Below are 15,066 nucleotides of genomic sequence, written 5' to 3' on the forward strand. Positions count from 1 at the left end.
TAAGTATAGTTTTTTTGTCAACCAAATCTTTAGGAAATTAAAAGTTTATCTTTCCTTTAGAGAGGACCAACTCTTGACCCAGTTGTGGTCGTAAGGATTCCTTACTACTATAACTATTTTTCCTTCTTGCTTTTTCTCTTAGTGCTATATTCTCAAGTTTTGAATGGTCATCTTTGAATAAATTGAATTTGCTTAATCAATTATGGTAATATTTCATTCAGATGGAACAGTGTGGCATAATCTTTATTAATCTTTTAATGATTTAATATTGCGGATTAAAAATAATTAAAGATGCTATTAAAGTATTTAGTTTATCACAAAAATTTATCAGCAGACTTTTGGCATTAGTTTTTGGAAACAACCCATTAATGACATGTGCTTTGTTTTTTTTCCTAGTATAATTTTATCTCAGTGTTTTGGGTGATAATAGTGTAGATAAAAGTAATACGTGTATTAATTTTTCCACTGCTTTTGAGTATGTAGCCATTGCATATTTTGCCTATCTTTCAAGATGTATTAGAGTACCTTGGATGTATATCAAGTGCCATGGTCAAAACTGAGGACGACTGGGAATGTAGCTCAGTGGTAGAACATGCACTTTGCCTGTGTAAGGCCCTGGATTTGATCCCCAATACTGCAAAATCTCTCTCTCTCTCTCTCTCTCTCTCTCTCTCTCTCTCTCTCTCTCTCTCTCTCTCTCACACACACACACACACACACACACACACACACACACGAATGAAAGAAAACCAAAAAACACCAGCCACAACAGAATAGCATGTGGATTTCTTTTAAATTGGTATTTGTACTTAAAACATTTAGAGCCTCAGCTAAGCATTAAAATTTATATTTAATCAGGGATTTAAAAGATAATGGATTGGGCTAGGGTTGTGGCTTAGTGGTAGAGCGCTCGCCTAGCACATGTGAAGCACTGGGTTCAGTCCTCAGCACTACATTAAAAATAAAAATAAAGGTATTATGTCCACCTACAACTAAAAAATAAACATTAAAAAAAGACAATGACTTATCAAATATGACTTTGAGTATATATGGATATATGCCTATAGTGAAACTCTATAGTTCATGCAGTTGGTAATATAAACATATAAGTATATATATTTTAATATATAGTTTTTAGTTGTAGTTGTCAATACCTTTATTTTATTTTATTTTTATGTGGTGCTGAGAATCAAACTCCAGGGTCTTGCACATGCTAGGTGAGTGCTCTACCGCTGAGCCACAACCCCAGCCCCAAATATATATAAACATATTTAAAAAATACATCTATACTTTTATGGACATAAGTCAGTTAAATATAAATTTTATGTAAATTTAGGTACAAATTTAGTTTTAAAATATTTTCCTTCAGAGTTTTGAAAACATTATTATCTGGAATTTGATACTTATTTTTATAATTGATACCTACATGAATCTTAATTCCTAATTAGAACATTTTGAAATAGGATATGCAATTGAATGGTTAATTAATAACTGAAATTTATTCTAACTTGGGAAAACTTATTCAATGCTAACAACTTCTAATAGACTGTTTTAGGATACTGCCAGAATCTAATGCCAAAAGACACTTGGAATGCAACAAATTTACATTTGTGCTTGTCTATTTATATAATTAAAAGGTGATTTCCTTCCAGTGATTTTTGTTTACTCTTCAAAGTAAAATGTTATTTTTTTAGGACTTTGTAGTCCCTTCATTGTATTTTAGTGTTCAAGGATCACTAATTTGAATAAATCTTTAATGAAATTAAGTTTTTGATGAAAATAATGTTTTAAATAATTTCATCAAAGAAACTCTTGTTCATAACACATTCTGCTTTAACCACTCTTTCTATGATCTACTGAAACATTATTTTGTTAATGCTGAATGCTTAACTTGTTTTTCTGTTTTTTTTTCCTTTCTCTTCACATCCTGAAGTTCGAACTAACCTTTCAATGCTTTTTTTCCTTACCTCTTTTATTTGCTCCATTTATGCATTAAGTGGTTGCTTAGATTTAAGGTAAGAGATTCCAGGGCTGGATTTCCATTCTTTGTTCTTATGTAGAATATTACATATGGGGAGCAAAAAGATATTTGGTGCCTGGCCTTTTAAAACAAACAAAAAAAATACCTGTTTATTTTATTTTTGTCATGCAGCTTTGTATATGTCTTCATGTTACTTGAGGTTAGATATTTTGTCTGTTTCCTTCACTGCTTTATCCTTTGTGTCTAGAATAGTGCCTGATAGACATCAGGTGCTTAGTAAGTATCTGTTGAATGAATGGTTATTTTGTAACATTATTATATTTTGTGAAACTGAAATGTAAGCTACTCTATCATAAAATGTTGTTAGGAAATAAAATTAGCTGGATTTTTTAAGTGTAAAAATTTGTTATGGATTGGAGGGCCAACATATGTGTTGTATTTAAACCTCCCCCTGTGTAATAGCCTTTTTATTCTATAAATGGTGTGCTTTACTATATACCTTTTACCAATCTGTCATTTTCTGATTATTAATTAATATAAAGAAACTGAGAAGCACAAAATATTCAGTGTTATGTGTTTAAGTTGCAGTATCATGTATCTTACAAAAAATGTCTTTTTTCAATAACTGTATAAAATATGTATTTTGATATAAGTTCACTTTAAGAGTTTTTAAAGGTGAATATTGATTGTATATGAAACAGCAAAACTCATGGTAATATTTAACAAATTACAAATTAAAAATTTGAGATCGGGACTGGGCGTATTATTGAGTGATAGAGGACTTGGCTAGCATGTGTGAAGTCCTGGGTTTGATTCCCAGCACTGGGGGAAAAAAAGTAATTTAATTAGAGATATATTCCTGTTGTGATTTGTTTCAGTAACGTTTTATTATTTTGGAGGATTAATGTTAAAATAATTCAACTATATTCAGGAATCTGTCAAATAAAATGTTTAAAAAATTTTTTGTAGTTGCAGATGGACAGCATGTCTTTATTTTATTTGTTTATTTTTATGTGGTGCTAAGTATTTAACTTAGTGCCTCACATATGCTAGGAAAGTGCTCTGTCACTGAGCTGTAGCCCGAGCCCCCAAATAAAATGTTAATAAAATGATTTTCATTGGGCTGGGGTTATGGCTCAGCAGTAGCGCACTTGCCTGGAATGTGTGAGGCACCGGGTTTGAGTCTCAGCACCACATATAAATAAATTAAATAAATAAATAAAGGTCAGTCAACAAATATTAAAAAAAAGATTTTCACCAAACTTAGTATATGTTTCTCTTAGTTATTTTTTTATTTTTTAATAGTTTTATTTTGTTTATTTTTATGTGGTGCTGAGGATCGAACCCAGGGCCTTGAACACGCTAGGCAAGCACTGTACCACTGAGCCACAACCCCAGCCCCCTCTTAGTTATTTATTAAACCAAACTTTATAATATCTTTTCAAGTATTTTTTCTATCTGACATCCTGTTGTTTCCATGTCTTCAGCATAGTCAGTGGTAACCATTAGACAAGATGACTGAGTTCCAAGTCATTAACTAGTGTTAACTATGGTCACAGAAATTTCACCTGGTTATGGTAGATAAGGCTGACTAGAGGAGCCCAGGCAGATGTATTCCTTGTGTTATTTTTTTTTATTTTTTATTTTTATTGGTTGTTCACAACATTACAAAGCTCTTGACATATCATATTTCATACATTAGATTGAAGTGGGTTATGAACCCCCAATTTTACCCCAAATGCAGATTGCAGAATCACGTCGGTTACACATCCACAATTTTACATAATGCCCTATTAGTAATTGTTGTATTCTGCTACCTTTCCTATCCCCTACTATCCCCCCTCCCCTCCCCTCCCATCTTCTCTCTCTACCCCATCTACTGTAATTCATTTTTCTCCTTTTTTATTTTCCCATTCCCCTCACAACCTCTTATATGTAATTTTGTATAGCAATGAGGGTCTCCCTTCATTTCCATGCAATTTCCCTTTTCTCTCCCTTTCCCTCCCATCTCATGTCTCTGTTTAATGTTACTCTTTTCTTCCTACTCTTCCTCCCTGCTCTGTTCATAGTTGCTCTCATTATATCAAAGAAGACATTTGGTATTTGTTTTTTAGGGATTGGCTGGCTTCACTAAGCATAATCTGCTCTAGTGCCATCCATTTCCCTGCAAATTCTATGATTTTGTCATTTTTTATTGCTGCATAGTACTCCATTGTGTATAGATGCCACATTTTTTTTATCCATTCATCTATTGAAGGGCATCTGGGTTGGTTCCACAGTCTAGCTATTCTGAATTGTGCTGCTATGAACATCAATGTGGCAGTATCCCTGTAGCATGCTCTTTTAAGGTCTTCAGGGAATAGTCCGAGAAGGGCAATAGCAGGGTCAAATGGTGGTTCCATTCCCAGCTTTCCCAGGAATCTCCAAACTGCTTTCCAAATTGGCCGCACCAATTTGCAGTCCCACCAGCAATGTACAAGTGTACCCTTTTCTCCACATCCTCGCCAGCACTTGTTGTTGTTTGACTTCATAGTGGCTGCCAATCTTACTGGAGTGAGATGGTATCTTAGGGTGGTTTTGATTTGCATTTCTCTGACTGCTAGAGATGGTGAGCATTTTTTCATGTACTTGTTGATTGATTGTATGTCCTCCTCTGAGAAGTGTCTGTTCAGGTCCTTGGCCCATTTGTTGATTGGGTTATTTGTTATCTTATTGTTTGATTTTTTGAGTTCTTTGTATACTCTGGATATTAGGGCTCTATCTGAAGTGTGAGGAGTAAAAATTTGTTCCCAGGATGTAGGCTCCCTATTTACCTCTCTTATTGTTTCTCTTGCTGAGAAAAAACTTTTTAGTTTAAGTAAGTCCCATTTGTTGATTCTTGTTATTAACTCTTGTGCTATGGGTGTCCTATTAAGGAATTTGGAGCCCGACCCCACAATATGTAGATCGGAGCCAACTTTTTCTTCTATCAGACGCAGAGTCTCTGATTTGATATCAAGCTCCTTGATCCATTTTGAGTTAACTTTTGTGCATGGCGAGAGAAAGGGATTCAGTTTCATTTTGTTGCATATGGATTTCCAGTTTTCCCAACACCGTTTGTTGAAGATGCTATCCTTCCTCCATTGCATGCTTTTAGCCCCTTTATCAAATATAAGATAGTTGTAACTTTGTGTATTAGTCTCTGTGTCCTCTATTCTCTACCATTGGTCCACCCGCCTGTTTTGGTACCAGTACCATGCTGTTTTTGTCACTATTGCTCTGTAATATAGTTTGAAATCTGGTATCGCTATACCGCCTGATTCACACTTCCTGCTTAGAATTGCTTTTGCTATTCTGGGTCTTTTATTTTTCCATATGAATTTCATGATTGCTTTATCTATTTCTACAAGAAATGCCGTTGGGATTTTGATTGGCATTGCATTAAACCTATAGAGAACTTTTGGTAATATCGCCATTTTGATGATGTTAGTTCTGCCTATCCATGAACAGGGTATATTTTTCCATCTTCTAAGATCTTCTTCTACTTCTCTCTTTAGGGTTCTGTAGTTTTCATTGTATAAATCTTTCACCTCTTTTGTTAGGTTGATTCCCAAGTATTTTATTGTTTTTGAGGATATTGTGAATGGAGTGTTTTGATGGGCGTTGACATTGAACCTCAGGTTAGGTGAGTTAGGTATGTGGAATTGTGGGGAGATTCTGATTTCCTTATAAATGGGAAGACCCAAAAGCAGGGTATGTGACTGTCTTCATCCTTTTCCTCTAAAGGCTGGCTTTAAATTTTGGTTATTAATGTGTTAACTTCCAAAGTGATAGAGGTACACAGAAATATTAACTGAAGAAAACACAGAAATAGATCCTTTACCTGTAAGATTTAGATCAGTTTTCTAACTTGCTATGCCATACTTGTTTCCCACTGTGATTCCTTCTTAACCTTCCTGAGTTCAGGGTCTGTTCCCATGTAGGAGACAGGTCCAACTGAGGGGCTCCTAGAAAGGTCTAACAAGGAATTATACTTAGATGACATCCCTTAATATCACATTTAGATAGTAACATCTTTTGCTCTTTGCACCAAACAGCTCTACTCTAGGAATCCAAAGAATTATGCACTGAATGGGAATATACTGGAGAATAATGCTGGACAGAGAATGAAGGTTCAGAGGTACTTGACTGACAAGTTTTATCCCATCCTCTATTTCCTATACAGACATAACCTACACATATTCCTCTTTGTATTTAAAAAAAAGGTTTTTTTTTTGGAACTAGGCTTTGCGAATGGAAGGCAGATGCTTTGCCACTGAGCTACATCCCAGCCCGAAAATTTTTGTATTTTTTAGTTTTTTTAAGGTGGACACAATATCTTTATTTTACATTTATGTGGTGCTAAGGATCGAACCCAGTGCCTCGTGCATGCTAGATGAGTACTCTACCACTGAGCCACAACCCCAGCCTCTTCTCTTTGTATTTTTAAATCGGATTTTTTCTTTGTGGTGATGAAATTGAACTCAAGGCCTTGGCATGCTAAGTGCACTTTTATTTTTTAAGTGGTGCATTAAAATTATACATAATAGTGGGATCATAATGCCATGTTCATATATGCACCTAATTGATTGTTGTTATTCCTCAGTACTTTCCCTTACCCTTTCCTCCTTCCTTCCTGGATTTGCTTGCTCTACTTAACTGATCTCCCTTTTCTTGTTACTGTTATTTTAATTAGTGCATTTTCTCACATATATATGTGATTCATTGCAGTATATAATATATGTACACAATTTGGCAGATTTGTTCCTAGTACTTCCCCATGCCCTTCCCTCCTCCCCCTCTCTCAATCCCCTTGCTCTCCTCTATTCCTTTTCTTTTTTAATTTAATAGTGTAGCTCAGTTATTTCTCTCTGAAACTTTCTAACAATTTCTTCGAATTATGGTATTTCCTTTTTTGTTTGATTTCTATAGAATTTGTAAACATTTCTTTTTGTTTTAAATATACTAGTAATATTTATTACTTTTATAGACCATTGTATTCCCCACACTCTCTCCTTTATCTATAGGCCTGTATTCTTATACATAATAGTCTGGTAGGTGATTGATAAAATGAGGGATATTTCACATATTATTTTAGAATACATCTACTTCTGATCTATTGCAGTAGATCATCTGTCAGTAGGAGGTGATGACTTCTGTGAAGTAGAGACAATTGGCTGACCAGCTTTAGAAATAATGCTTTAGAAGTAATCCTCTAAAGTTCAGAGAATGCTAGAAAACCCTGCCATTTTAAATCAAAATTATATGGACATACATTACTTAATAATAGGGATATATATATGTATGTGTGTGTGTATATATACACACACACACACACACACACACACATACATATACATACATACCATTAGTTAATTTTGTCATTGAGTGAACCTCATGGAGTATACTTAAACCAACTGAGGGCAGTCAGTTATTGAGTTAAACATTGTTATGTGGTACATAACCATGATATATCAACATTCAGGAGGTATTGAATGCACCAGAAGAATATAGCAGGAAAGCTGGGAGTACTGTAGAAATATTAAGGTATAATAATTGACCTGATGTGTAGAGATCTCCAAACCTTATGAGACCCAATTTTTGGTAATAGGGGAACTCATACCTTCAGTATCATTTGCATTCCTTTATCATAGGCCTAGAGGAAGGTATTGAGGAATGGCCAAGCATTAATCTTCATGACCTAAATGAAATATTTCTTCAGTTTTGAAGGTGTCTCTCCAGTTAAGGGGTGGAGGGAAAGAAGAAGCAGCTTTTCCTGCTGTTTCTCCTTGTGCCTATGATTTCTTTCACTTATCTCACAGGGATTTTTTGCTTTTTGCAATAAATAATACAATATTTGGAATACGTAATACAATTATTGTTGTCAGCCAGTATAAAGATTCATTCCAATTCACAAATAAAACTTTGAAAAGTATAATGAACACTACTGTTCCTGATTCAGGACCATTAAGTAGACATTTATGTGCCAGATGATAATTCTGCTATATCCCCCTATCCTGGATGCCCTTCTGGGGCCTTGCTATATTGTCCAGGCTAGACTCAAACTCCTTGGCTCAGGTAATTCTCCCACCTCAGCCTCCCAAGTAGATGGGTTTACAGGTTTGCATCACCACACTTGGCCTTTTAAAAAATATTTAAAAAAATATTTCAAGACTAATTACCATTATGAAGCAGCTGTAGTCTTGCTTTGTCTTTGTTCAGAGTTGTTGGTGTAAGCATATGTACATACACATACAAATGTTGAAGTTCACCTCTATCAACACACAATGTAGTCAAGTATTTTGCTTAATTATAACACATGTTCTTCTTTTACACAGAAATTGTTTTGTTTGGCATTTATCTATCTATCTATCTATCTATCTATCTATCAATCATTTATTTATTCATTTACGGTACAGGGGATTGAACTCAAGGGTACTTAAACACTGAGCCACATTCCCAGCCCTTTTTTTTGTATTTTATTTAGAGACAGGGTCTCGCTGGGTTGCTTAGGGCCTTGCTAAGTTGCTGAGGTTGGCCTTGAACTTTCGATCCTCCTGCCTCAGCCTCCCAAGCCACTGGGATTACTGGTATATGCCACCGTGCCTGGCTTCTTTTGGCATTTATTTCTCTTCTATTTCTTTAATGTAGGTGGCAGTATTTATATTCCGTGTGGTGTAATTATTGTTTAAATTAGCACAGAAATATTTTTCACAAAGAAAATGGTCTTTGGAAAATATTGCAAACTCTTTCAGCTTGTTTGAAAAATAATACAGTATCAATGAAGTATAAAATTAGACTGGATTTTACTCAGCATCTTTTTGGTTTCTTAAGTGATTTAAGTTACTCATCTAACTCATTAACCAAACAAGTACAATCATTTGAGGATTCTATGGATTATAATATATATTGAGTTTTGTTTGTTTAGATGTCCACAAGACTTTAATTTATGGATTGTTAATTTGAATCTATTTTTGGAGCAGGTTCTAAAGATACTGCAATTTTAAACAAAAACACTCATATACCAAATCCTAAAACAAATCAAATTGGAAAGTTATTTTCAAGTATTTTTGCTATCCCATGTATAGAATAAAATTTTTTTTTTTTTTTTTTTTTTTACTCCTTTTCTATTCTTGCTCCTTTTCCTTCCTGTTTCTAGCAAATTGATTTATAGTTTAGTGCTTGGTTCACTTCTCCCTCATCACTTATAACTTTGGGTTTTATGTTGTTTAAGGTTGAGCTTAAAGGACTTTGGTTACTACACTTTAAAATCTTGTGGTATCATTGAATGAAGATCTACAGTTTTAAAAGCTATATTGGTTATTTGTGAGATTATTCTTAAAATTTTCCTCAAATGTGGATTGATTAAAAAAAAAACAACCTTCTAGCATTTTCATTGTAAGATATAATTAGTATGCCCTCTGCTTTTTAATGAGGAGGAGAGCAAGGATAAGTTAATTTTTATTCTTACTTGATAATTGGTTTGTTTTGTATTTATGGTTTAAAAGGGCAACAAAAGGATTACAGATAAATGCTTCACTTTAATAATATTGATATTTCAAGGTATCATTTGTCATTAAAGATTGTTTTAACATCACACACAACTTGTTCACTGGGCTATTCATTTGAAGAATTTGTTTCTTGATATGTTATTTCTTGTCTACTCAGATAACAAAGTAGTATTTTAGAATTAAAAAATATCACCCAGGCCAGAGTTGATTTTGACAGCCTTGATACATCAGTATGCAATTATGATTTGTTTTTTTAAAACTTACATTTTAAAATTGAAATTATAAATGTATTCTGACTTCATTGATATAATATCTTACAGCTTCATTTTACAAATGTAATTTGAATACTCAAAATATATTTTTATTAGAAAGTTAAAATGTTTTTTTTTTGAAGTGTGTTTTAAAGCCAGCAGTTTATAATATTAGAGGATTAAAATAGAGCCAGGTGCCCATTGTGGGCATTAACTTAACCTATTGGTAGTCTCAAACAACTTGAGATTGCATTTGAATTGAATTTGTGAATAACTTCTGTTAGTTCTTTGTAAGATATTCAGATTGCTAGAAATTTCTCTTTTTCCTTTGGTGACATTCGTTTTTCCCAGCTTATCCATGTTTTCTATACTTTTATGTTCAATTGAGAATAGAATAGTAAGTAGAGTCATGGTCCAACTCTGATAAAGGACTATATCACACCTTCTTATGCCTGAATTAACCTTTAGTTTGGGCCTGAGTGGCCAAATTCCCATTGGAAGCAGGATATTGCCAGTGGCCCTTTGTGCTACTCATAATTGAATGAAATACCTCTGTCCTAACTTTCTGGTTCAGATGTTTGAGAATATGCCTTAATTTCTAGCAGTTGTCAGGTAGGTCATTTCCTCATAATAGAACATTAAAGAAATTCGAATTGTGAGGGTGATCTGCAACTTTAAAAAACTAACGTGTTCTTTCTATATATCATACAATTTATTTTATATCCTCTAATTACAGTGGATCATATGTATAGTTGGGTATTTTTAGTTGGGAAACGTTTTGTTTTATGTAGTTACTGTCTAAAGGAAGCTAACTAAAAAATAAGGAATTACTTGAAGACTTTATTGTTTCTGATTGTTATTTTTTATTAAAAGTAAAAATTTAATAGTTAACAGTTTCTTCAGTTGAATGTAACATCTCATAATCTAACCAGTGATCTGTTGGTGTGATGGCCTAATGGCAAATAAATTCTTTGCATACAAGTTTATAATCATTTGAAAATCATGATAGGAAGAGTCCTTTGAGTACAACTGTAGAATAATAGTAGATTAGAAATTGCATATGAAATGCATGGCCTCTAATTTTTTCCCTGTATTTAAACCTTCCCTTCCTTTGTTAAATAGCATAGCATTATTTCCCCCCAGTACTTTATTTCACTGCATGCAAGTTAAGTTGAGTTTTCCTCAAAATTTTTTAGGTGAGTACCCAGAATATGAAGATGGGTGGGCTGCCACGTACAACACCTCCAACTCAGAAACCCCCCAGTCCCCCTATGTCAGGGAAAGGGACACTTGGGTGAGTATATAACTAAGTATAATAGAAAATAATTTCATGCAGTGTTGTGTTAAAAATGATTTTTAAAAAATATTTACAAAAAAAAAGATTTTTCCCCAGGATTATTTCTTGGGTTTGTAATTTTTCCCTTTTTCTGGGAAGCACATCTTTATACATTAAAGATATTTGGTTAGAAATTATTTTTCTAATGAATTGTAAATTGAGCTATAATCCTAGCCCAAGTTCATGGTTTATTATAAAGTGCAGTCTTTTTTTTTTTTTTTTTAATAGTGCTGGGGATCAAACCCAGGGCTTCAAATGCTGGGCAAGCACTCTACCACTGAGCTACAGCCCAGCTCCTGTAAATTGCCATCTTAATCATTATACTTTTTGTTTTTCCAGAAATATTTTGCAGTCCTTTTGTATTATAGTTGTATTGGATTACCCTTCCCAAGAAGCTGTATAGATTATAAAATTCAATATACCTTGTTATGACACTGTTGAGTTTTGATTTAGAGCTATAGAATTGGGCTTTGGATTTAACTTTTGGCAAAATGGTCAATTAATGGAAAAGCTTGACTTTTTTTCTTCTGTAACATCATAATACAAGCTTAGTTATCATGATTGAGATTTATGATCAGGTGGGCATAAAATATAGCCCAGAAGACAGTTGGCTAAAGTTCTGGCTTACTGCTTGCCCTGTGGTCCTTTGTACTCAGTCTCTCAACAATTCAGTTTTTTCATCTGTAAAAGGGGGTAATATTTATTTTCTGTTACCTTTTCAGGGTCACTATACCACAAATTGGATTTTTAAAAATATATAATACAAAGACAAAATGCTTTGACAACCATTGGCTTTATGATATATACTAAAAGTTTTAAATTGGCAATCTTGTTTTTGGCCCCCTCACCAAAAAAATAAATAAAAGTAAATAGCAAAAATCCCAGTGTATGTACACACACACACACACACACACACACACACACACACACACACTCACACACATATATACACATACACATATACAGGAACCCTCTTCCCCTGAAACAAAACAAAACAAATAAACCCAAAACAAAACCAACCACTGTGGGTCAGGATGGGACAACAATGAATTGGGATATAAAGGAGAATATTGTTGGAAACAGAATGAGAATAGGAGAAGACAGAATAAACATGATTACCAACCAGGAGTAGAATGGTTTTATGCTTACAACAGAGAGGAAACAATCTAGTAGATCAAGTAACATTTAAACTTCAGGGTAGAATTAAGATGATGTTGTAGGGTATTGGTGCAGTGGTAAGAGTAGAATAATATGGAGGAACTATTTATTTTTCTGGAGAATGTTTACATTTCTGTTATATAAAGCATCTAATGGATATTATTAGGTTTTAAATCAAGATTATTAGCAAGATAGCCTGTGTAATCTCTAGTAAAATAAAATTTTAGTTTGCTCTGAAAGTTTGATGATTTATTCATATACCAGTATTTATTTTCCTTGGATATTAGCAGTAGTTCTGCAAGATCTTGGAGACCAGAGTTGATGAGCATCTCTCGGTCAGTTGATGGTCACAGCCTAATTTTTTTTTTTTTTTTACAGTCTTTGTCTTTGTCTTTGTCATCATATTTTGTTCTTCTCCCTTGTTTTTTTTTTTAATTATTATTTTTTTGACTTTGTTTATGTCATTTTCCTCACTGTGTTCTCAGTTAGCAAAGGGTTTTCTCCCTGGATGAAATAGAACATTTCTTTTTTTTTTTTTTTTTTAATCATTTGGGAAACACTATCTAAAAATTAGATTCTTAAAAATTAATAAATTTCCTGTTTCATTTTTGTATTTACATTATAATTTCAGAGATACCTGAACTACTTTTTAGTGTATGTGTATGTATGTATATATATATTTATTTATTTATTGGTACTGAGTCTTGAACCTACTAAACTACATTCCCAGCCCTTTTTATTTTATTTTGAGACGGGGTCTTGCCAAGTTGCTGAGACTGGTCTTGAACTGGAAATTCTCCCATCTCAACCTCTGGAGAAGCTGGGATTACAAGCATGAGTCACAATGCCTGGCTCTAAAGTATTTTAAATCTAGAGTCCTGACATTCCTTTTTCCCCTTTGAGCTACTCTCCTATCCAGCACCTTATCTATTTTTAATTATTAATATGTGTATTTATGCAGGGAGACTTTGAGGGTATTAGAGTCACAAGGTCATTTATTACAAAATGATCTCATTCAAAATCATTGATCCATAACTTGAGTTGTCCAGGGGAGCAATACTTAGAGGAACTCTGGGAGCCTTTTGGGAAGTCAATTATTGAAAAATATATAAGTCATTTGAACAATATCATTTCAGGAGAAGAAAGCTTTTTAATTTTTAAATATTGATGTTCCAACGTTTGTTCTTTTAAAGACCAAGATCTCATCTATAAGATGTTATTTATTATTGTCATGAAGATTCAAAAACTTCAAATAGAGAATTAATTTAATAATCACTAATGTTGCACTGTGAATTTTACTTCCTATTTTATTTTCTTAATCTTCTCATCTTCTTCTCTAAAAGGGAAAATTGTGAAAAAGAGTGAAATGTGTGTTAATATCAGTCTGGTTTGTGTTTTACAGTTAAAAGTAAATAATGTAGAAGGATTTAGGTGGTCTATTAAAATTTTTTTCTTGCCCTTGTAAATGTTGAATTTGGAGAAGTTGGAGAGAAACTAAGGTGAAAGTTGAGGGAGAAAGTAAGGCTGTGAGAATGGCAGATGAGATTAACAGAGAAAGGGAAGTGTATTGTTGGGACTGGTGTTGATCATCAGAGTGGGGCTTGTGATTCCAAAATCTGGATTTCTTGTGTCTGTCTTTGAACATTTTTGGTTTAGGGAGAGAGGGGAGAGGAAGATGGTGCTTCATGCAGTGCAATGGGATACTTTGACATGATACTAAAATAATTCACACTTTTTCTAAGAAAAGAGTAGAGTAGGAATTATTGGCTTCAATGGTGGAAAACTCTTGGGATCTCTGAAAATAAAGGAACAGAATTGGATTAGCACAGGGAAATGAGGTTGGAAACTGAAAAATAATAGTGCATACTTACCAAAACCCTAATGTTGGAGAAGTGATACTTTAGGAAAGACTAAAATTGGTAGCTGGGTTAAAACACATTTCCTATTTCTGATTGTAAATTGTACTTCACTATTGGCAGCTCTTGGAATTTATTGTGCCGAAACTTGCTTAATCACACAATACATACGCTCTTCTTTTTGTAGGCGGCACTCCCCCTATCGCACACTGGAGCCAGTGCGTCCTCCAGTGGTACCAAATGATTACGTACCTAGCCCAACCCGTAATATGGCTCCCTCGCAGCAGAGCCCTGTGAGGACAGCTTCTGTGAATCAAAGAAATCGAACTTACAGGTATTTTCTCTGCCTCAGCACAAAATGTGATGGTCATAGTACCATATTCTGTTCAGATAACTTCAGTTAAATCTCTCTCATTTTCCAAGTGCTAAGTTCTAAGTTCTTTTCCTCACTCTACTCTCCCAAACCTCATCTGATTCCACCTCTCTCTCCTCATGTTCTGATGTAACTTTGAGCAGCCAGGAAGTAGAAAAAGAACAGACATTTCAAAGTGCAAACTTCTCTACAAAGATAATAGTTCAGTTGAACTGGAAAAAAAAAGAAATTATGGACCAGATGTGGAAAATTTCAAGTTGTTTTTTGGTGGAACTTTACAGATGAAAAACTACACACGACAAAACACTAGTATGGGATAGTATATCAAGATATCGTTAAAAATTGAAATAAGATAATTTGTTCAGAAAAATGTTTTTATTGTAAAAGAAGTTTCTTCAGATGGGCATTAAACTGGAATATAAGAAGGTAATATTTGTTATTTTGATTTGTTGAGCTCCAACATTTATGGAGAATTTTTGTCTTCTTTTTCAGTTTCTTTAATACAGCGTATTAAAAGTTATCAAAACAAGCTAACTGAACTCAGCTCTTCCCCAACTTTATTAAGAAATTCATACTTGAAGG

At 33.8% G+C, this 15,066-nt stretch overlaps 1 protein-coding gene across 29 annotated transcripts in view; it reads left to right on the forward strand.

Annotated features, from left to right (window-relative positions):
* ABI2 (abl interactor 2) overlaps positions 1–15,066 on the forward strand; it is a 117,506-nt gene that overhangs the window by 57,647 nt on the left and 44,793 nt on the right. For 20 of the 29 annotated variants that reach the window (XM_081260520.1, XM_081260533.1, XM_081260509.1 and 17 more), the window contains 2 exons: positions 10,958–11,055; positions 14,299–14,445. In XM_081260520.1, coding sequence (XP_081116646.1) covers positions 10,958–11,055; positions 14,299–14,445 — 245 coding nt within the window. The remainder of the gene's footprint in view (positions 1–10,957; positions 11,056–14,298; positions 14,446–15,066) is intronic. The other 9 variants (XM_081260536.1, XM_081260514.1, XM_081260537.1 and 6 more) reach the window with 1 other exon arrangement.

This window comes from Spermophilus citellus, assembly GCF_964194105.1.
Source record: "Spermophilus citellus genome assembly, chromosome: 11".
Classification (NCBI taxonomy): Eukaryota; Metazoa; Chordata; class Mammalia; order Rodentia; family Sciuridae; genus Spermophilus; species Spermophilus citellus.